At 38.1% G+C, this 21,672-nt stretch overlaps 2 protein-coding genes across 2 annotated transcripts; one reads left to right on the forward strand and one right to left on the reverse strand.

The window, feature by feature from the left end:
- The first annotated feature begins 8,438 nt into the window (after nucleotides 1-8,438).
- On the forward strand, nucleotides 8,439-9,983 carry LOC114518609 (uncharacterized protein K02A2.6-like). Its single transcript, XM_028538621.1, has one exon. It carries the CDS (start codon nucleotides 8,439-8,441, stop codon nucleotides 9,981-9,983), a length of 1,545 nt encoding a protein of 514 aa, XP_028394422.1.
- A 2,156-nt stretch (nucleotides 9,984-12,139) lies between these two features.
- Nucleotides 12,140-14,512, reverse strand: LOC114518610 (zinc finger MYM-type protein 1-like). The gene is made up of 2 exons (XM_028538622.1): nucleotides 14,124-14,512; nucleotides 12,140-13,811 (listed from the first exon to the last, which is right to left on the reverse strand). Exons 1-2 carry the CDS (start codon nucleotides 14,510-14,512, stop codon nucleotides 12,140-12,142), a joined length of 2,061 nt encoding a protein of 686 aa, XP_028394423.1.
- Nucleotides 14,513-21,672: the final 7,160 nt, after the last annotated feature.

Consider the following 21,672-nt stretch of genomic DNA (forward strand, 5'->3'; position numbering starts at 1 on the left):
ATTCCTAAGTTTAACGGAACTTTTTGTTGCTGCAATTGCTTGAAGCTCGGGCCTTTTTTCGGGTGAAAAGCAAACTGCTCTGACTGCTTTGTCACTACACTGAACAATGCAGTTAAAAAACCTTTTCTGCAATCCGGTAGCATTTTTCACCTCTTATACGTTATGCAGGTAGCAGTTCATTGTTGTATCTTCCGGAAGGGCTAAGAAGAAGACAATACATATTACTTCTATTTATACAGCCATAAACACATTCAACCAAGATTCAAGGAAGAATGAGATGACTTTGAGGTATTGAAATAAGTGTTTATGACGCCAAACAAGAACATGCTATAGTTAGGATGACTACACAACTGCCAGGATCGTGTTATTTGCTCATCTAAATACCTCAAAGTCATCTATGCTTCGTTGAATCTCGGCTAAACGTGATAACCTCTTGGTCTGAAGATATGTCGAGTTCTAATGTTTTGAGTTCATTTATGTTATAACCTGCACTTCAATTCTACATGATAAATAAATACTGAGTGAACTTGTAACTTGCATACCTTGAGGAGTCTTGTTAGAATCTTCCATTGTAGAACGACACAAATAGCAGTATAGGTTTAACAATCTAAATAAAAAATAGAAAACAGTGGTGAGTAAAATGGACATTTTAGTATTATCATAAACAGTAACAGAACCTTACCTAGAAGCCAGAAAACAAGGCATGCAATGAAGACAGTTGTTGGACAAATTAAAATTGAACAAATGATTGCGACAACAAACATGCGTATGTTGCAATCATAATTTTCAGAGAGTAATATACAGGCCCTTATGAAACAGACATATAGGACAATTTCACCTACAGAAATCGGTTAAAAATTACTTCAGCCATTTTATCAAGTCTTACTTCTTCATTTAGTCGATACTCCAAAGTTTTAGAAGATTTTAAACCTGTTAATCGTTGATAGCTTATTGGTTAAATAACACATGAGGATAATGATTTCACTCTGCTAAGAGCTACATATGTGGTTCCTAGCATTCTTTCTGTTTTGCCAATATCTATCCAGGCTTTAGATAAAGTAAGTCCTTGACTTTTGTGAATTGTTATTGCCCACGCTAATCTAAGGGGAAGCTGTTGTCTCTCATGGAAACCATCAGGTAACTGCTGGAAGCAGTTATCGGCACACAAGATGGAAGTGTCTCACTAATCAATGGGCCTCGGTAATTATCAAATTTAACAATGACTGCTATTGGCAGGTCGGGTGGCTGATGGTTATTCTGATATATAAAATGTATGACAGTCCCTGTTGCACCATTGCAAAGACCCACTGCTGGCCATAAATTCATTGTGAGCATTACTTTTGCACCTTTAGCAAAAAAAAGTAATGGTTGAAGACCTGAAAAGTCATCAGCAGATATTTTTTTTGCAGAAGCAGATGAATGCCTAGCAGTCATTTGGGCAACAGGTTTCTGGAGTTTGATAAGCTGTTCATGATTATAGTTGCCAACTTCCTCATTGCTGTAGAACAATCTTGTAGCATCCTTAAATTCAGACAAATTATCAACATTTGATGGCTGTCTAGTTAATATTAGTACCAGTAATCTAAATTTGATTCTCCTTTTCTTAATCTCAAGAGCAATTCTCTAAAGCGTGTTTGTTCTGTATTATGTCCCTGTACACGCTGGTTAACATTGAGTTTTACAACATTATCAAACATCTTATATGTTAGATAACCCTGTTCACCAATACTATTGGTTGGTGTTGCATGATAGAGTGGTTTATCTGCCACAGGGGGCAGCTGAGCTGGATCTCCACATAAGATAACTGATTTGCCGCCAAGCAGTTTATCTTGTAGTCCAGATGATTGTTTTAATCGGCTATCTATCCAGCCAAATGTTACTTGACCAAGCATTGAATATTCATCAATTACAATATAATCAATGTTATGTAAAGACTCTTGTAATCTAATCAAATTCTGGCCTGTAAGATTCTTATTTCCCCTTGAGCCAACTGGCAACTTTAAAAGAGAGTGCACTGTTACCCCATTTATATTGAAGGCAGCTTTACCAGTTGTCGCTGTGACTGCACATTTGGGACCAAGCAGTGTACGGATAGCATTTATCAGGTAACTCTTACCAGTACCTGCTACTCCATTAATAATGAGTGCAAGTGGGGTTCTATTTACAGATATGTCATTAAAGTGAGACCTGACAATGTTGTATGCAAGTTCTTGCATTTCACTGAAGGTATCAACATCTATGTTTTCATTGTTTTCATGTGTGACTTGATCACTACCCTCCCTCATATTTTTTATCCACACTGGCATTTCACCAATGTGTTGCTCAGAATAATTAGCCCTATCACTGTTCCATTCATAAGCAATTTCTACATTTGTTTGGCATGAATCAAAGAAAGGCATATGTAAATCAGATATGATCATCCACTCTTCACAAATATTTTCAGGTATTTCATCAGTTTGTCAAACCAGTCAGGGACATTTTCCTTTGCATATGCTGTCTGAAGAAATTCTTGCCATTTATTTATCATGTTTTCATCTGATGATTCTTCATTATCCCAAGCATTTTCTTGTGTTATTTTCCAAGGCTTGTATCTTAACAACTGATATTTGCAATACTGAGGAAAATTTGACCCTCTTGGATTACATGAATAGTTTGGAAAAATTCTAGGAATAACATCATCTGGAAGTCTGGTTAGCTTGTTATTCACAACCCTAAACTGTGTTGAAAACTGAACAAAATTTAATTTGGTTGTAACAGTTGCATTATTGTATTGTGCACGATTAGCATAGACATCAAGAAGAGAATTGCTTGAGCAAACGTCTGCTTCTTGTGTTGATGTGTTAATTCTACGAGAGCCATTTAAACTAACTGGTATTACTCTAAAGCTAGAGCTGTGAAGTTTAGTGAGAGCAAATGGTCGATGACTACTTGTATGTCACAATTGGATCTCCAACCTTGTAGTTGAAACTGAGAATAATTTCTTCTGGTAATAATTCTTGCCTTATATTGTTGCTCATTACCTTTAGTATGAACTTCTTCAAAGTCTAACCTTGTTTTAGAGCATGTATCCATTGGAAAATTGAACCTACATTTTGGTTCAGAATCCGTCTTTTTTCCTAGACAGTAGCTTGTACTACAACTGTACTAGTGTATGGAGTAGCTAGTACTAGTGTATGGCGCTGAACCATATTTAACAGATCACAAAAATCATCATGCATATCATCATATTGTTGTTTAGTTTAGCAATGCCATGGCAATGTATGCTTCCTCTTGCCTGGTATTCAAATCTATACCAGTGCCACTTTGCATCAAGTGTTTCGTACAACCAGTGTTTGATAAAGCTTTCGACTCTTTGTGTAAAAAACCAATCCACTAAATGTGTATTTTTTATCACAGCTTGTCATCTTTCTTCACTAGTACCATTTTTATTTCCTAATAGCCTATGCAACTCTGGCCAATGCATATCAGCCGAAGAAAATGTAAAGAAAAGCAGTCCCAACAGTTGTTACAATGGCTTTGAGATCTTCTCTCACCTTATACCAGTAAGCATTAGAGCCAGCAATATTTGCTACATATCGAGATATCTTAGAAATAAATGCATTATTGTTATCACCTGCTGCCATTTCACGCAGTTCATCTATTGTCAAGTGAGCTTCACCTGGATTTTGCTTAAGAAACATTCCACTTTATTGCAAGGTTAGTTTTCTCTGTATCATATTAAATGCTCAATAACAAAACCTAGGATGACTGGCAAATCAGAAAATTTATTTGCCATTAATCTGCTCAGCAAATTTAACAAGATGCTTTACTTTCTCACCTAAGGGAATGTCCTTTAAAAGTGATAGATTTATTGGATCCCCTTTACCTGTGGGGAATAATGTAGGAAATGCCAATGTAGCGAGAAATTTATTTTTTATTGCATCTACTTCTGTTTTCTGTTTTTCACAGGCTGGCATAAAACTACTCGTTTCTGTTGTCTCATGGTAGACTTTGTCTTCATTGTTATCACTGCAAGGGCCTAAGTCAGGCGAAATAATTTCATCTGATAAAATATCATTTTCAGATGCAACTGTCACTATATCAGATGGAACACCATCAATAGGGAGTGATTTGAAAATGCGGATTATTTCTCAAAAGCCATAGCAATGCATGATGCACTTTCTCTCTTCTGACCTTAACATCTTTGAATGTGCTATCTTTACCCTTCATCTTAACTACAATGATAGACAAGTCCCTGGGATATCTTGGCAGAAATGATGCAGTCTGGTTATAAGCCCATGTTACGGGTCACAGAATATATAATTAGAATTGCGGAAATATATAGCACAGTTAGGAGAGAATGGTACTTGGGAAAGGGAATGATTTGTAGTAGGATGACACCGAGTGGCAGCCCGCCATGGCAAGCAGAAAATTCTACTTGACCACGGCAGGATTTGAACCCGCGGCCTTCGGTATACTAGTCCGATGCTCTACCAACTGAGGTACATGGCCAACTGCAGGTTTTTGATATTTCGAAACAATACTAGTTTCTTCAATATCCAGAGCTTATCAGCTCAAAGGTGGATTAAATAGGAGAGAATGGTACTCGGGAAAGGGAATGATTTGTAGTAGGATGACACCGAGTGGCAGCCCGCCATGGCAAGCAGAAAATTCTACTTGACCACGGCAGGATTTGAACCCGCGGTCTTCGGTATACTAGTCCGATGCTCTACCAACTGAGCTACATGGCCAACTGCGGGTTTTTGATATTTCGAAACAATACTAGTTTCTTCAATATCCAGAGCTTATCAGCTCAAAGGTGGATTAATTAGGAGAGAATGGTACTCGGGAAAGGGAATGATTTGTAGTAGGATGACACCGAGTGGCAGCCCGCCATGGCAAGCAGAAAATTCTACTTGACCATGGCAGGTCAAGTAGAATTTATATAGCACAGTGTTTCCAGTTTTCTGTGTTTCCATGTTTCTATGTTTTTTATTTCTATGGTTCTAGTTTCTATGTTTCCAGGTTTCTACGTTTCTGTGTTTCTATGTTTCTGTGTTTCTACATCTCTGTGTTTCTATGTTTCTGTGTTTCTATGTTTCTGTGTTTCTATGCTTCTATGTTTCTGTGTTTCTATGTTTCTGTGTTTCTATGTTTCTATGTTTCTATGTTTCTGTGTTTCTACATTTCTATGTTTCTGGGTTTCTGTGTTTCTGTGTTTTTGTGTTTCTACATTTCTAAGTTTCTGTGTTTCTGTGTTTCTACATTTCTACGTCTCTGTGTTTCTGCGTTTCTATGTTTCTGTGTTTCTACATTTCTATGTTTCTACGTTTCTGTGTTTCTGTGTTTCTATGTTTCTACGTTTCTGTGTTTCTACATTTCTATGTTTCTGTGTTTCTATGTTTCTATGTTTCTGTGTTTCTATGTTTCTATGTTTCTGTGTTTCTACATCTCTACATCTCTACGTTTCTGTGTTTCTGTGTTTCTACATTTCTATGTTTCTGTGTTTCTATTGTTGATAGGTTAAATTAACATTTATGCTAATGCAGGGAAACAGTATAAATAGGGTTATATTCTGTAGTAGCAGTAGTTCTATATGAGAATAAAGTAACATTAACATGGTGGCAGCGGTGGGATATTAGTCAAATATACACGTTTTACATCTCGGTACAGTGAGCAATTTAATATTAAATAATGGCTATGAACTTGCCATTTCCAATATTTAAAAGTACAGGAGACGACAAGCGCGACATCGAGGTCTTTGAAGAAGACTTAAAAGACTACTGCACGCTCAATAATTGGTATGACCCGTCAAAGTCAACTGAAGGAGAAAGATGGATTAAGACTGACAAAGCAATAGCTTGCCTTCGAGCGTGTCTTACACCATCAGTAAGAACTGTCTACAAATACAGTTTAGGTCTTAGCGTAGAAGAGCAAAAGAAGCCTCATTTAGTACTTCAAGCGTTACGAGAATACTATGGCCCAAGTATTGGAGTCTCAGGGGAACGGCAAAAGTTTCTTCGCTTACTACAACAAGATGCAGAATCGATAAGTTTGTGGGAGTCTCGTATACGAAATCAGAGTGCTCAGTGCGAATACGAAAGTTTTGAAGATGAACTTATGCGAGACCAGTTCATATCAGGCTTAACATCAGAACAGCTCCGCGTTAAACTCATCAGGAAAGGCCATAGACATAAGACCGGCGAATGAGCAAAGGTTACCTTCCGGGAAGTTGTTGAGGTTGCCAAAACATTTGAAGCAACGACAGCGACAAATCAACTCATCAAAACGGCCAGAGAAACACAAGTATTAGAACAAGTCAGTTATAACAACAATATGAAACAAAAGTAATCGAACCGTGACTCGTGTTTTTGGTGTAGTGGCCAACATAAGCAACCCCGACAGAGATTCTGTCCAGCGTATTCAAAAAGATGTAATAATTGTGGCATACTGGGACATTTTGCTAGAGTTTGTAGAAGTGTGGAGAGTCGAAAATCACATGCACAACCGCAGCAACAACAACAACAACAACTGTATGCAAATCAAGTTGAGTTCGAAGATAATTATGCAAATGAAGAATTGTTTATGACAGATCACGATATGAGCAAACAACAAAATTCAAACGGACGGAAATTCTTTGCACATCTGACCGTCGTCGAAACCAATCGATCAAAGGTTATCAAAGCACAAATCGATTCAGCGTCAACGTGCAACACTATTCATGAGGATCTATTCCTGAGGATATCTTACATCAGCATTTCCCAAACATTAAAATTGAGAAAACTAAAGCTGCGATACAGACGTATGGGGATCAAAGAATAAAACCAAAAGGCAAAGTGACTTTTTGTTGTGAAAGGAAAGGAAAATTGCATCTATTGGACTTCATAGTACATCGTAGTTGACGTACCTCGTGGAAAGCCGCCATTGTTGAGTGGTCGAGACGCAGAGATCCTGGGATATTTGAATATCCATGCTGATGAAATTCATTCCGTGAATGAAGTAAAAACGGACAAGAATTCAAATGTGCATAACCAGCAAATCCAGAGTGAACAGTTCAATCATCAGAATTCAGAGTCCACTGCTAAAAAGTCAGCAGGCAACATCCTGAGTCAAGAAAGAGTGTGTCAAAGAACCCAACCTTTTAGCACGTCTAGTAAAATTCCACAATTGGGGAAGTTAACAAAACAATTCGTTCTAGACCATTATAATAAAGTATTCCAACCTGGAAGAGGAAATCCGCTGGGTGCACCCATGCATATCGAGATGGATCCTGACATTCGGCCAGTGCATGCTCCTCGCCGACGTATTCCTGTAGCAAAGGTGCAGAGAGTTAATGAAGCATTGGAGAAGCTCTGCGAAGAACGGGTCATAGCTCCAGTTACACAACCAACGGACTGGTTATCAAATATGTTGATAAAAGAAAAGCCTAATGGCAAACTCCGAATATGCATTGATCCAAGTCAAACAATAAATAAAGCAATAAAACGTCCAATCTACACAATCCCAACAATTGAAGAAAAACTTCCTTTTCTTACTAAAGCAAAAGTGTTTACAACTGTCAACGTTTCTGAGGCGTTTCATAACGTAGTGTTAGACGAACCGTCCTCCTTACTTACAACATTCCAAGGCCCAAGTGGACGTTACAAATATCTGCGTATGCCGTTTGGAATCTCATCTGGTCCAGAAGAATATCAGCGAAGACAACGTGAGTTTTTTGAAGGTCTGGAGGGTGTCATAAACATCGCTGATGACATTTGCGTTTTTGGGTGTGGAGATACAGAGAAACAAGCAAGTAAAGATCACGATAAGAACTTAATTGCGTTATTGGACTGATGTAGCGAGCATGACCTACGATTATCAGTCAAGAAAATTCAATTCAAAGCAACTTAAGTTTCCTTCATGGGACACACCCTCACTGACAAAGGCGTTGCCCCTGATCCATCCAAAGTGATTGCCATACAAGAGATGCCAAAGCCTGTCGACAGAAATGGAGTTCAACGTTTCTTGGGAATGTGTCAATACCTCTCAAAGTTTTGCCCAAAGCTAAGTAACATGGTCTTACCATTGCAAGATCTAACTAGAATCAACGTAGAGTTCATATGGACAGATGTTCATGAAAGCGCTTTTAACTCGGTTAAAGATCTCATTGCATCCAGCACAATGCTGCAATACTACGATGTCACGTTACCTGTAACTCTGCAAGTGGATGCATCAGATGAAGCAATTGGTGAAGCTTTACTTCAGAATGGGAAACCAGTGTGTTTTACGTTGCATACTCTTGATTCAACTGAAAGAAACTATGCACAGATTGAGAGTGCCTGGCTATCGTTACTTGTATGAACAAATGGCACCAATACCTGTATGGGAAGAAAAACATCCTCGTTCACACAGATCATCAGCCACTGGAAACAATTTTTAGAAAACCGTTAAGCAAAGCACCTAGATGGCTTCAGCGCATGATGCTCAAGTTGCAACAGTACCATTTTTCCGTGAAATACAAAAAAGGGAAAGAGATGTACATTGCTGATACTTTGTCTCGAGCAGCTTTAACCAATCCCACGAAAATGGGAACAAGTGATGAAGAAGTGTTTCGCATGGAATTATCATCAATGGACCTTAGACCACCCAACTTGTCTAATGTCACATTTGAGCGACTAAAAGAAGAAGTATCGAGTGACGTAACAATGAAATCACTTTATGAAACAGTACTAAAAGGATGGCCGTTAGATAGAGCTTTGCTACCTGTCGATCTTCGGCCATACTGGTCTTTTAGAGACGAGATTACGGTTGATAAGGGGATACTATTGAAGTCTCATCAAGTAATTATCCCGTCATCAATGAGACAAGAGATGTTGAACAAGATACACAAAGCTCATCAAGGTGCAGACAGCAGTATAAGAAGAGCCCGAGAAACATTATTCTGGCCAGGAATGTCAGCGGCAATACGCCAAACCTGCTCGTCATGTGGACTATGTGCACAGTATAAATCAGAACGACCAACCGAACCGATGAAATCTCAAGAAATTCCCACACTTCCATGGGAACGAGTAAGAGTTGATTTATTTCAATTGGATGGTAAAACGTACTTAGTAACTGTTGATCATTACAGTGATTTCATAGAAATTGATTGGCTAAAGAATACGTCAGCAATGGCAGTCATCAACGCCATGAAGAAGAACTTCACCAGAGCAGGGATTCCTCGCGTATGCATCAGTGACAATGGTCCACAATTCAGTAGCCATGAGTACAGCCAATTTGCCAGTGAATATGGATTCAACCCAGTTAAGTCCTCACCTTATCATAGTAAAGGCAATGGAAAGGCAGAATCTGCGGTAAAAGTAGCGAAAAATATTCTAAAAAAAGCACGGCATGAAGACCCCTATTTGGCATTGTTGGCGTACAGGAACACTCCACAACAGGGTCACAAGTTCTCACCTGCTCAAAGACTTATGAATCAGAAATTACGAGATATCACTGTGTCCGTACCTCAACAACTTATCCCACATCCTGTTCCCAGCACTGAAGTCGTAAATGATATAATGTCACGTAGAGTCCGGTCCAAACAACAGTATGATAAAAGAGCATCACCGCACCCTTTGAACACGTTCTTGCGAAACGATCGTGTCTTTGTGAAACCAAACCCGAAGAATAAGCACAAGCCATGGATATATGGAGAAGTCGTAAAAGATTGTGGCCACCGATCGTGTGTAGTGGATACGTCTCTTGGACTAATTCAACGAAACCATAAACAAATCCGGAAAGCTGAAGTTACACCCCAGTCTTTCAATAAAGCGAACCAGGAAGACGTAGAAATAATATCCCTCCCAGACGAAACCTTACCATCACTGACTTCACTGACTTCACTGACTCCATTAACAATAGAAACAACCGAGAAACAAATAACGGCACAGCCACCTCCACCGGAAGAAACACAGCCAGGACCTCTGAGGCGTTCGACAAGAATTCGTAAATCGCCAGTAAAACTTAAAGATTATGTACGATAACGTTTAATTCTTAGGAAAGAAAAACACATTTATCTGAATTTAGTAATTTTAGGCTTTGTTGGAATATTCTTGTTTAGAAATATTTATAGGAATATTAGTAATTTTAGGTTTTGTTGGAACATTCTTGTTATAGGAACAATTATTGGATCTCATATTATTTGTTTAGGATTTTTTTTTTCTTTTTATAAGGGGAAAGGTGTTGATAGGTTAAATTAACATTTATGCTAATGCAGGGAAACAGTATAAATAGGGTTATATTCTGTAGTAGCAGTAGTTCTATATGAGAAACAGAAACACAGAAACATAGAAACACAGAAACATAAAAACACAGAAACACAGAAACAAAGAAATATAGAAACACAGAAACATAGAAACACAGAAACATAGAAACACAGAAACATAGAAACACAGAAACGTAGAAACATAGAAACACAGAAACGTAGAAACATAGAAATGTAGAAACATAGAAACACAGAAACACAGAAACATAGAAACGTAGAAATGTAGAAACACAGAAACATAGAAACACAGAAACACAGAAACACAGAAACATAGAAACACAGAAACATAGAAATGTAGAAACACAGAAACGTAGAAACATAGAGACACAGAAACATAGAAACACAGAAACACAGAAACATAGAAACGTAGAAATGTAGAAACACGGAAACACAGAAACATAGAAACGTAGAAACCTGGAAACATAGAAACTAGAACCATAGAAATAAGAAACATAGAAACATGGAAACACAGAAAACTGGAAACACTGTGCTATATATTTCCGCGATTCTAATTATATATTCCGCGACCCGTAACATGGGCTTATAACCTGCAGTCTCTTCAATATGTTGAGGCAAATTAATGCAATGCCTTGAATACCCCATTTGCCCACCTGGTTTGATATAAACCCTCATTATAGGCAGAGCTCGAGCAATGAGCATTTCTTTAGTTTCAGTTAGGCCTTGCAACTCAACTGGTACTGGTCCTGGAATCATGCTGTTAGCATCAGAAATTTTTTTAGGTGTGTTTTTATCCCTAGAACAGTGAGAGGACAAATAAATACCAGGGAATTTTGGTTTAGTGGTAATTGGCCATGCCTCTTTGCAAACTGTGCATTGGAATATAAAATATTGTACAGATTTATGAAATTGTTTCACATTACATTTTGCCCAACATTGATAATGCGGTGCCAGCAGTGGTCCATTTTTCACAGCATCAAATTCATTTAGATATTTAGACTGTGTGACACTCTGTGCAGTTTCACTAGCCTTTTGTTGATTTTTTTGCTCTGGCACTTTGTCAAGCGGAATCTTTTTTGCATTCTCAGTTTCATCACATCGCCTTTTTTTGGCATAAATTCTCCTTTTCTTCAGCATTTCCTTTCTTTTACTATCTGTTTGATTACCCACACTTTCATTTGGTAAAGTGGAAACATAATGTACACCAGTTATATAACCTAGGAATACATTTTTTTGCCTCCGGTGTAAACTTAATTGGGTTTACAATGGTTGCATTAGCATTTGGACTGGAATCAGTAATATGAATAGTGCAGCTTAAAGCATTTGCTACTGCTTGAATAATGATATTATCACACCATGTTCCAGGTTGTGACATGTCTTCAATATAATTCTCCCATAAAATATTTGCAAGACTTTCAATATATAACTCAGGCAGGATTAACCTCGCGCGAGGCCTGTGGCAGATTTTTAGCGCGGGGCCCCCATCCCCTCGTTATGAAAACTTTTGAATTCAAACACACACAAATTTGCAAGATATTTTTTTTTAATTTTATCTATTATCCATTTTTTGGTATAATTGGGTCTTAGAAATGCATTTTCAGTATCCAACAACAAACATACATAACAAAACGTTAACAATTAAAATGGCTAAAGCTAGCTAACAAAGTATCATACAGATCACTGAAATCAGGGATTAATGTCACTGGTGTCTAATGCATACTTGACGCCTGTATTCAAAAAGCTCTTTCACACTCACAGTCATTGGGTGTGACATATAAATTTTGTCAATGCTGATCAATGAGAAAGTTTTCTTTGAATAGATAGAAAGATATAAGGTAAATCATTGAAATCAAGTCCCTTTTCGGCTGGAAATACCGCCATTATGAGAAGATTAGGATCTCCCCCTGGATCTCTCACTCAATGAGTTTGAGTGTCATCGTCATCTTTTGTGACCACGGCCACCGACTCGGCTTCTTTGAGGTCCGATTCATCAGAGGGTATCTCACTCCCAGGAATGGTAACTGAAGAAGTGGCAGGGATTGTTCGAGATGCAGATGTTTCTAGCAATTTCCTGGCAAAATCTGTGTTCAGAAAGCTGGAAAATTGCAAAAGTTCGTCAGACAAACTGTCTTCCAGATCTGTGGGGTAGGCATTTTGCAGTTTGATTGCACATTCGGTTACTTTCTCTTTTGGCAAGTCTTTGAGCGTTCGCAAGAAGCCAAACTTCGCAGCAATTTCTGAATAGGCGTCCAATTGTTTCTGCAATTCACTAGCGATGCTGTCTACAATTACTAGAAACGTTCCTGTCCGAAACTTGTCGGCTGGAGTCTGCGGCTGTTTAGGTGCTGCTTCCGGATCATCGTAACAGTGATTACGTTCACACACTCGTTGGACGTCTTCCTTGTATTGGTCACATTCACTCAGTACCTTTCCTTTCCTTTTGAACTCTTCGAATCTGGTGTGCAGCTTTCGGATAAAATCCGCAAGAGACTCGTAGATTGCAACAGCTGAATTGAGGTCTTGTTCGGCGGACTGTAGAACTTGACTGCTGCCGTGAAAACGATGTAGAATATGATACCACAAAACAGCTAGTATGCCTGTCTCCAGCCGATTCATGATGTCGACATAACCTCTTGCTTCTTCTCGGGTGGCAGCTTTCTGTTCCATGTCGCCAGCAAGCTCCAACAAGGCATCGCAGATTTCATCATATCCGTCCACCAGCGCTTTCGTCGCATCTGTGCTTGCGGACCAGCGAGTATCAGACATGTGCTTGAGAGTTGGAAGGCTTCTGCTAGATAGTTTGTCACTAAGAACTTTCCAGCGATGCGTTGCAGCGGAAAAAAAGGAATACATTCCTTGGAGAAATTTGAAAAAGGCAACGGCTCCCAGACAGTAACCTGCTGCAGATTCACCAACCAAGTTAAGTGAATGTGCCGCACAGGGTACATAATGAGCCATCTCACAATGCTGTCGGATAATGGCCTGCATACCATTGTATCTGCCACTCATGTTGCTTGCGTTGTCGTAGGACTGACCTCGGCAGTTTGCGATATCAATGTCATGCTTCTCCAGGAATTTCAGCAAGCTTTCCGCTAGTTCTCGCCCACTGTGACCTGGCATGTCCAGAAAGGTAACAAACCGCTCAACAGGACCTGATGGCAAAACATACCGTAGAATGCAGGAGAGCTGGTCAACGTGAGCAACATCTGGGGTTGAATCGACGGAAACCGAAAAATATTTTGCTGACTTCACTTCTGAAATAATCTGATCCAGCACACGATTTCCCATCAAATCGAATAATTCTTCACAAACTGTCTTAAACAGATATGATGTGTGACCCCGTCCCTTGTTTGCGTGTAACTTTATATGCTGCGCAAGAAATGGATCGAACTTCGCCAAGAATTCCAATATGCCCAAGTAGTTTCCGTTTTTGTCAGAACCGACAATTTCATCTGAGCCACGAAACGCTAATCCACGCTCCCCCAGTAAGCGAACAGCTTCGACCGCCCACTCTAGGACTGCACACCAGTAATCACGCTCTGTCTTCGCCTGTTTGATTAGTTCTGCATCAACACGAGAATTTGTATCGCTGCGTTATAGTAGCTGAATCATGGCTTGTCGGTGATTTAAACTCTTCTTGTGTCGTGAAATTTGCTGAGAAGAATTTTTCCAGTCACTGCACCCCTGCTTTCCAAAAACTAAGACATCTGTCATCAGTTTGCACGCAAAACAGTATAGTGAATGTTGGGATGGTGACAGAGCCAAGTGAGAGGATGTTGCTCCTTCATGAGTTGGTGCGTATAAGTGAACAAAGTTTTCTGGCACTGTTGCGTGTATTTATCGCCTTTGGGTAGTGTGGATGAGGCACTAAAATCTGCATCAGAATTATTGCAGTCGCTACTTCCCTTCATTGCCCAGTATTCCTCTCATGCTGTTCGAAATGGTATTTGGCCATAATCCTAAATCAGAAGAATGGGGATCGGAGAGATCATTAGATATTACAGGTATCTCTGTTGTGCTCGATCCGCTAGCTCCTTCATCATGTTGCTGACATTGCACATCCGTGAGGGCGTCTACAGAGATACTGCTACTACTGGCGTCCAAGTCGCTAGTCTCACCGCTTGGAGTTGCAGCGCTGCTATTGGAACCGAATAGTGTTGAGATTTTTGGTACTTTGCTCAATAGGTTGCGTTCCCATGAGGCACATTCTTTCTTCGCTTTGTGTTTTGCTGCTCCAGAGAGGTGTTTACGATTTTTGTCTCGGTCTCGACTGCCACTTGCAGAACTCATTGCCCACTCTAATGTAGCATTCTGTAGGAAACAGGGTTTTTACATGCCGTCACATTTACACTGTTACAGTCAAAACAAAAATTTTAAAAAAATCTCGGAGTTTTGCAGCTGATAAAATAAAATGCAGGCTAATTTAATAAATTACTGTGCAGTGGTGTAGTTAAACTGTGAAAGTGCATAATTATGAGACAAAAACGGGAAATCAACCCCCACAGAACATAACAGCGTAACCTAGACATTATAGTTGGGTCTTATTTCAATGTCTGGCATTGTCAGCTAGTCAGCTACACAGTATATACAAAGCCAAAGACTGTACCGTTAATACCATTCATATACACATTTGCGCATTTTCGAATATAATTACCTGAACAAATTATATCTTGAATTACAGTTTCCCAATTCGCAGGACAGCGCTGAGTTTTGTTTTGCTTAGTTACAAATTGGGCGTTCACGCAAACGGTAAATTCGCGCATATTGTTTTTTCATCAGTGAAATATATAATATCGTCATAGTCGATACACTGGTTTTAAAACCCAAGATTTAACAGACTAACATAATAACATTTAGGTTTATCGTATAACACTGACAGTTCAGATATAGATGCATCTTGATCCATGCATGGCACGCACATTGACAAGTATTGAAATTTCATATATGGAAATATTATAATAGTAATATAACTAATACTAACCAAACTTCAGCCTCCTTTCACCTTTCAATCAATAAATGTTCAACTTCAATAACAATTGTCAAAGCTGTTGTTGACGAACAGTGTTACACTTTATCATACAACGCCAGAACGACTTCTATTTAATATCTCAATTGAGCGATACACAAGACAATGGCCTGCCTAGCCCAGGGCCCCAGTCGTTGTTGGGTCAACACGTGTAAACCGGATCATATATCTCAACAGGAGATTGCATGCTTATGGTTGCATATTTTCCTGGGTCAACTAACAAGCCTAGGGGCCCTGAATGCGCTAGTCGTGAGGCCCAAATGCGCAATGGTCCCAAATGCGCGAACCGAGAGGCCCCAAATGTACGAACCGAGAGGGCCCCAAATGAGCGAACCGTGAGGGCCCCAAATGAGCGAACCGTGAGGGCCCCAAATGAGCGAACCGTGAGGACCCCAAATGAGCGAACCGAGACTGAGTGATAAAATGGGTGTGTTTTCGTTAAACTGGGCGTGGCACAGTAAAGTGCGAGGCCCCCATAAGCGCGAGGCCCGCGGCATATGCCTCATCTACCACGTCATTAATCCGGCCCTGGAATATCAAGATGGCAATCAGGATTTTTATAAAAACCATGTGCTAAGGTTGCAAAAAAGCAATCATCAGGTGAACTTCCACAATCATATGGCACTCGACCTTTTAAGGCTAACTTATTTTCCAAAACAGTCCAGGGAAAATTGCTGTTACATGAATACATACCACCACATTACGCGATCTCGCTTTTTCTGTTTCACCCCCCGTCCCATCATTTTTTCGGACAAACAAACATTTCAACAATATAAATATATATAAATATCACACAACTTCGTAGTGGATTTATAAGAAATTTTAGTACATTTTATGGCAAGAATATGTGAAATTTATTAAAATAAGTGTCCCAGTGAGATAGAAGGTTTGCTACTTGCAATAAAACGCAAATATATTGGCTTGGTCGATGCAAATTTGTAATGGTTAAAAGTTGTGCTTTTGCCACTTGTAACAGTGATTCCCGTTATCCTGAACGTCTAAGGACACGGGATGGTAATGTTGTAAGATTTCATAAATTTCCGTCGTTAAAAAATCTAAAAGAGAGAAGAGAAGCATGGATTAGGACATGCTGTCGTGGCGATGGATTCTTTTGCAAAAAAGATAATTATGTTTGCAGTCTTCACTTCATCGGTCAACAGGGTCCAACACAAGAATTTCCAGACTCAATACCGGCAAATGCTAGCAAAGAAAAGGTATCACGGTATATTCTGTTTAACTCTAATAAAACTTGTTTACAATTTGTTACTGTATTGTTATTATTTGTTATTATTTGTAAATATATATATATAGGTTGAACGATTGAGCCGCAAAAGAAAACCACCAACGACACGAATTCAAGCCACTAAATGCATCCGAAAAACCCAAAAAATCTGACGAAAGAACAGCTGCAGATGCTTTGTTGACGCTCCTCGATGGTTCCATCAGTGTCGATGGAATTTCTGTGAACGAAACACCAATGTCCTTGTCAAGTCCTGAAGGTTCATCAACACAAAATTATTTAGAATCTTTCCCTAGTAAAGCCGTATTAACAAACGAACCCGTGCACTGTGCTATTCAGGTGTTGTTTCACTTTTATTTTTCAGTGCAAGACTGTTAGGGAATATTTATTAAATTTTTTCGTTTAATCAATAGACTGATGTTGAAATGTACCATATGAATCCCTACACCAACTCATTGTTAACCAATAAACAAAGCATGAGAAGGGTTATGTTTGTTGAAACGGTTATGAATCCGACCAAGACTCACCATTACACAGGTGAGTTTGAAATTTTATTTACACAGCCTTTTGTACTTAATAATTTGTGTTTATATAGCATACAAACTGTGTGATATTTAAATATTGTAGGTCTTGAAAAAGAGGTTTTACTTACTGTGTATGAGTTTGTTAAAGAAAAGGCATCAAGGCTTTACACATGGAAAGGGGAAAAAACAACAAGAAATAAAAGTTTAAAAAATCATTATTTAAAGGTAAACAGTTTACTAAACAGAGGCTATTCATACATTATAAAGTGTCTATAAATATATATGAAGCATGCAATGTAATTATTTGTCTCATTGCTTATATACATTGCAAGTAAAAACCAGTCCAACTGTATTGATTGATCAGACCAGAGTCAAGAGACTATTTTTTATCACATATGTAATTTTCTCTTAATTACTTTCCCTATTTTAGCATAAATACGCATCCAACAAGCTGACAGTTTTGGAGCAAATGATAATAGGTCTCGTGAGGCTGAGACGCAAACCAAGCATTACTATGCTTTCTAACCTTTTTGGCATATCAGTTAGCACAGTTAGCAGGACCTTCATTACATAGGTGTTGTTTCTAAAGGAAGAACTAATGTTTCTGCTACCATTTTCTAATGTTGAAGAAATGTCTGGAGTAGAATTTGCCAAACCCTTCAGAAACATTCCCAACATACATGGTATCATTGATTGCACCGAATTCTGCATAGAAAAACCCTTTAGCAATAGCAGCGCGAAATATAGCAGCGCAAAGGTCAACATTCAGTTCATATAAATCATGAAATACGTTTAAACTGTTCGTTTCGATATCACCACTTCCACATTTTAACTTTGCCTCTAAGCTATACAGTGAAAGCATTAGTGATAAAGAAATTGTCAGACAGTGTGGTATTCTTGAGAAGCTGAACCCTGGTGATGTTATTATGGCAGATAAAGGATTTAACATACAAGATTTATTGGCTCTTAACCATACAGAGCTTCTAGCTCCGCCCATGATGAGAAAAGGAAATTTATCTGCAAATGCTTCAACAGCCACAAGAAGAATAGCATGTGCGAGAGTTCATGTTGAACGTTTAATTAGAAAGCTTAAATGTTTTGGTATCCTCAGAGGAGTGATTCCATTAACAGTCAAACTTTATGTAAACTGGATTATACAGGTTTGTGCAGCAGTTGTCAATTTCGAGCCAAGCATTATTGATCAAGATGATGATGATGATAAGTGTTGTTTATTGACAACTGGTAGTGATGTTGAATAAGATTACCATTGCTCTAGTCTCTAGCTGTTACCTTAACAAACAATTATTGGAATCTTTTTTATGTTTTTGAATAAGTAAATGGTTTTGTAAGTACGACCTTGTCATTGCTCATGTGTTCTCAGCATCCTTGTGCTTGAACCATGTGTACTCCTTGGTGCAATAGTCCTCTCTGGTCCTGACTCATAAATTTCCAATTCCTAGTTCAAAGCAAGAAAAAATCATTTAAACAGAAAACTGATTAGAATATTTCAAAACATAACTAGGCCATTATACATTCAACCACCTTACTGTACCTCAAGAAAATGTCTCAAAAACTTTGCTATATATATTCCACAATTGTTGCTTGTAGGCTGTTGTTGAGGAACCTGGAAATATACTTTTCCTTTATTTTATTGTGCACAAATTATGTTACAGTTCAAGAATTGCAACATTTTTTTATCTTCACTCCAGTACCTTCAAAGCTTTGAAAACCAGTTGATGATGTTTTTTTGGCAAAGAAAATTTTTTGTTATGTGAGACAGATAGCTATAAAAAGGTTTCATTGGTCAGACTTTGAAAATCTATATACACATTTTATGAAAAACAGGTGGAGAAAAGAATGTTTTACAAACTTGAAAATAAGACTCAATTCAGTCTTTCTTGTTGAAATGTCCCAGGTTAGAGATTCCATAATAATTATATGCCTATAAGAAAGACAGTCAGTTACACATTTTATTTACATAACTATGCACACAATTTTATGAAATAGCTATTATTGCTGCGGAGCGAGCGAGCCTGAAGCGAGCGAGCGTAGCAGCAGTCTAATTTGTGCGGAGAGGGGTTCTGAACTAAATTTTATTTAGCGCAAGGAATTGTGGTCGTGCGCGTTTTTGATGCGTAGAACACAAATGTTAAACTCGCTCATATCCCTGTGCTTTTTGATTTCGAAGGACAGGGTCTTCAAATTTTTGTTACATAAAGCTTCTGTTCTATTTTGACTATTCAAGGTAAGATATTTTCATCTTTCGTTCATCCATACAAATGCCTTAAAGTCTTTTTTATCCATTGACATTTGCATTGTTTTGTTGATTTCCATATTTTGCATCAAATGATGTCTCAAGTACGCGGCTTGACGCTAGCGAGTCCTGTTTAATTAATTTACGTCTTCTCGAGCGCGTTCAAAGTTCAAAGTATTAAGTGATGTTTTGTTACTCTTCACATGAAGCCAAACATTTACATGGACTCTTACAACAAAGACAAATAGCATATTTCAAAAACAAATATCCATGTTACCTAAAAATGTTTTATTTTGTTAAGCATGTGCTACTGCTAAGGGCCTGTATTTTCGCTAGGCAGAATTTTGCGCCCAAACAATGTTTTCCGCGCGGAAACTGAAAAGTGCAATACTTTCAACTTTGTTGCGGGGAAAATGTTGCTATATATACGCGCGCAAAATTCTACCTAATATTACTATTATTGTTAATATTCCTGTTGTGATTCGTATGTTAAAATATTTTTAAAACTAGCTGCTTCTAAAGGCTTTGACTTCAACGAGCTGTAACTCGCAAAACAGCGTTCTCTCCTCAGTTACCCTTGACAGCGGGAAAAACACTCCCGGGTCTATCCAACACTGGAGAAATTGGTATTCATGACACTGTAAAATGGCTATTTTCAGATGATACGTTTTTGCCGAGTTCAATCTACAAATCCTTTGGGCAATTGAACATTTATAAATCTTTTTTCTTTATAGCAAATTTACTCACGAAATCATAATATAAACCAGCCTATTTCAAAACAATTTCGAGATAAAAGTTAGAAATTGATATAGCATATATTGACCTACATATTGACGTCATTGACAGTGTTCTCGCTAACAGGTATTAATTCATGTACAGCCCCAGCGAGTTAACGCTCAATAGAGGTTCATTTTACGTGTTTTAAACCTGCTATTACTATTAGTTAAAACGGATTTACTTTACTAACATTTCATATAACAGTTCACTTGGACCCTAAAATCCTCGCAGCAATCCCTACCTTGCAGGTAACCTAGTCATAATTATATACTGTATGATAAATTCATGTTAAAGTATTATGATACCATGGGGTTATAGCAGCTAACAGCCAATGGTACCTAGAATATAAAAAAGCAAGGTTTATTACATCATTTAAATGTATTTGAATAATTAACATTTGAGAGTGGATAAATTACATTATTACATCACAATATTTAATGTACCTTCTGTTTATTGGAATAAAAATGTAATCTTTGCATAACATGTTCGGATTGAGGAACATCTCAGCTCGAGTGTTTCTTTCATTCCTGTATATATTCATACAACAAACAGTTAGTAGTCAAATATTTCAAAACAACAGTAAAAATGAGTTGTCCTTTGAACAGGAAACAATATGAGCGTAAAGAATGCAATCTTTTATACCTAGAACATTTCTTTTTTTCTTGCTGACCAGACAACACAGTATAGAAGAATGAACTGACAACTAGAAAAGGACTGTTTTCTTCTCTTAGATGAATTAATTGAGAGAAAACGATTAGTACTACAAACCATTATTTACAAAAACACTATGATAAATTTTTACTTACTCTAGCAGGGATGTCACAATGTTATCATTAATCATGGAAGAAGGAACTAGACCATCAACACAGCCCTGATAGATGTTAATACCATGAATTTCTATACTAAGTAGTCCTGTTGGTTGAAGGGAGTCCATTTGCAATTCATCAATCACTTGGGGTGCATCATTCTGACAAATATCAGGTTTTTTATGAGAGCCATTATTTTGGTATGGAGCAGTAATGAATACACAAATTTTTCATTTAATGGCACTTGTACTGCCAACTGAGATAGTGTTAGATTACAAACAAACATCTGTAGCTGCATTTGGAAGTAGTATTTTGAATGGCAACTCAAAGAAAAGGAATAATCTATTTGTTCTCCACCAATTTCTGGTGTTAAGAAAGCTTCATTTGGCAATTTATCATGGTGCTTCGATGGACATTTATACTCTACAACTATTGTTGCACAATCATTGCATTCACATTTTTGGATATTGTCAACGCTAGCCCCGATAAAAGATTTTTTATTTGATATAAGAAAACCTTTGGAAACCAATTTTAATTTGAAATGCTGCTTGCTTTCCACTTTGTAGTATGCACATCTCGAGCACTCTGTTCATGCTTGAGCCCCCACTGTCTTGGATTTTGAGGTTTGTTTGGAAGAGAAGATAAATAGGATGGGACAATGGGATTGATAATTTCCTCAACAAGTTTGGTGACATCTTTCTTTGTACCCTTTTCCAAACTTGACTGAAAATTATAAACTCTCTTTGCTTTAGATGCAGAAATGAAACCTGCCCTCTCATTGTACCATTCTTTGCATTTCCACTGCTTTAATGTCACATTGTTA

The sequence above is a fragment of the Dendronephthya gigantea genome, unplaced genomic scaffold (genome assembly GCF_004324835.1).
Source record: "Dendronephthya gigantea isolate DGI-Jeju-01 unplaced genomic scaffold, DenGig_1.0 000011F, whole genome shotgun sequence".
Taxonomy (NCBI): Eukaryota; Metazoa; Cnidaria; class Anthozoa; order Malacalcyonacea; family Nephtheidae; genus Dendronephthya; species Dendronephthya gigantea.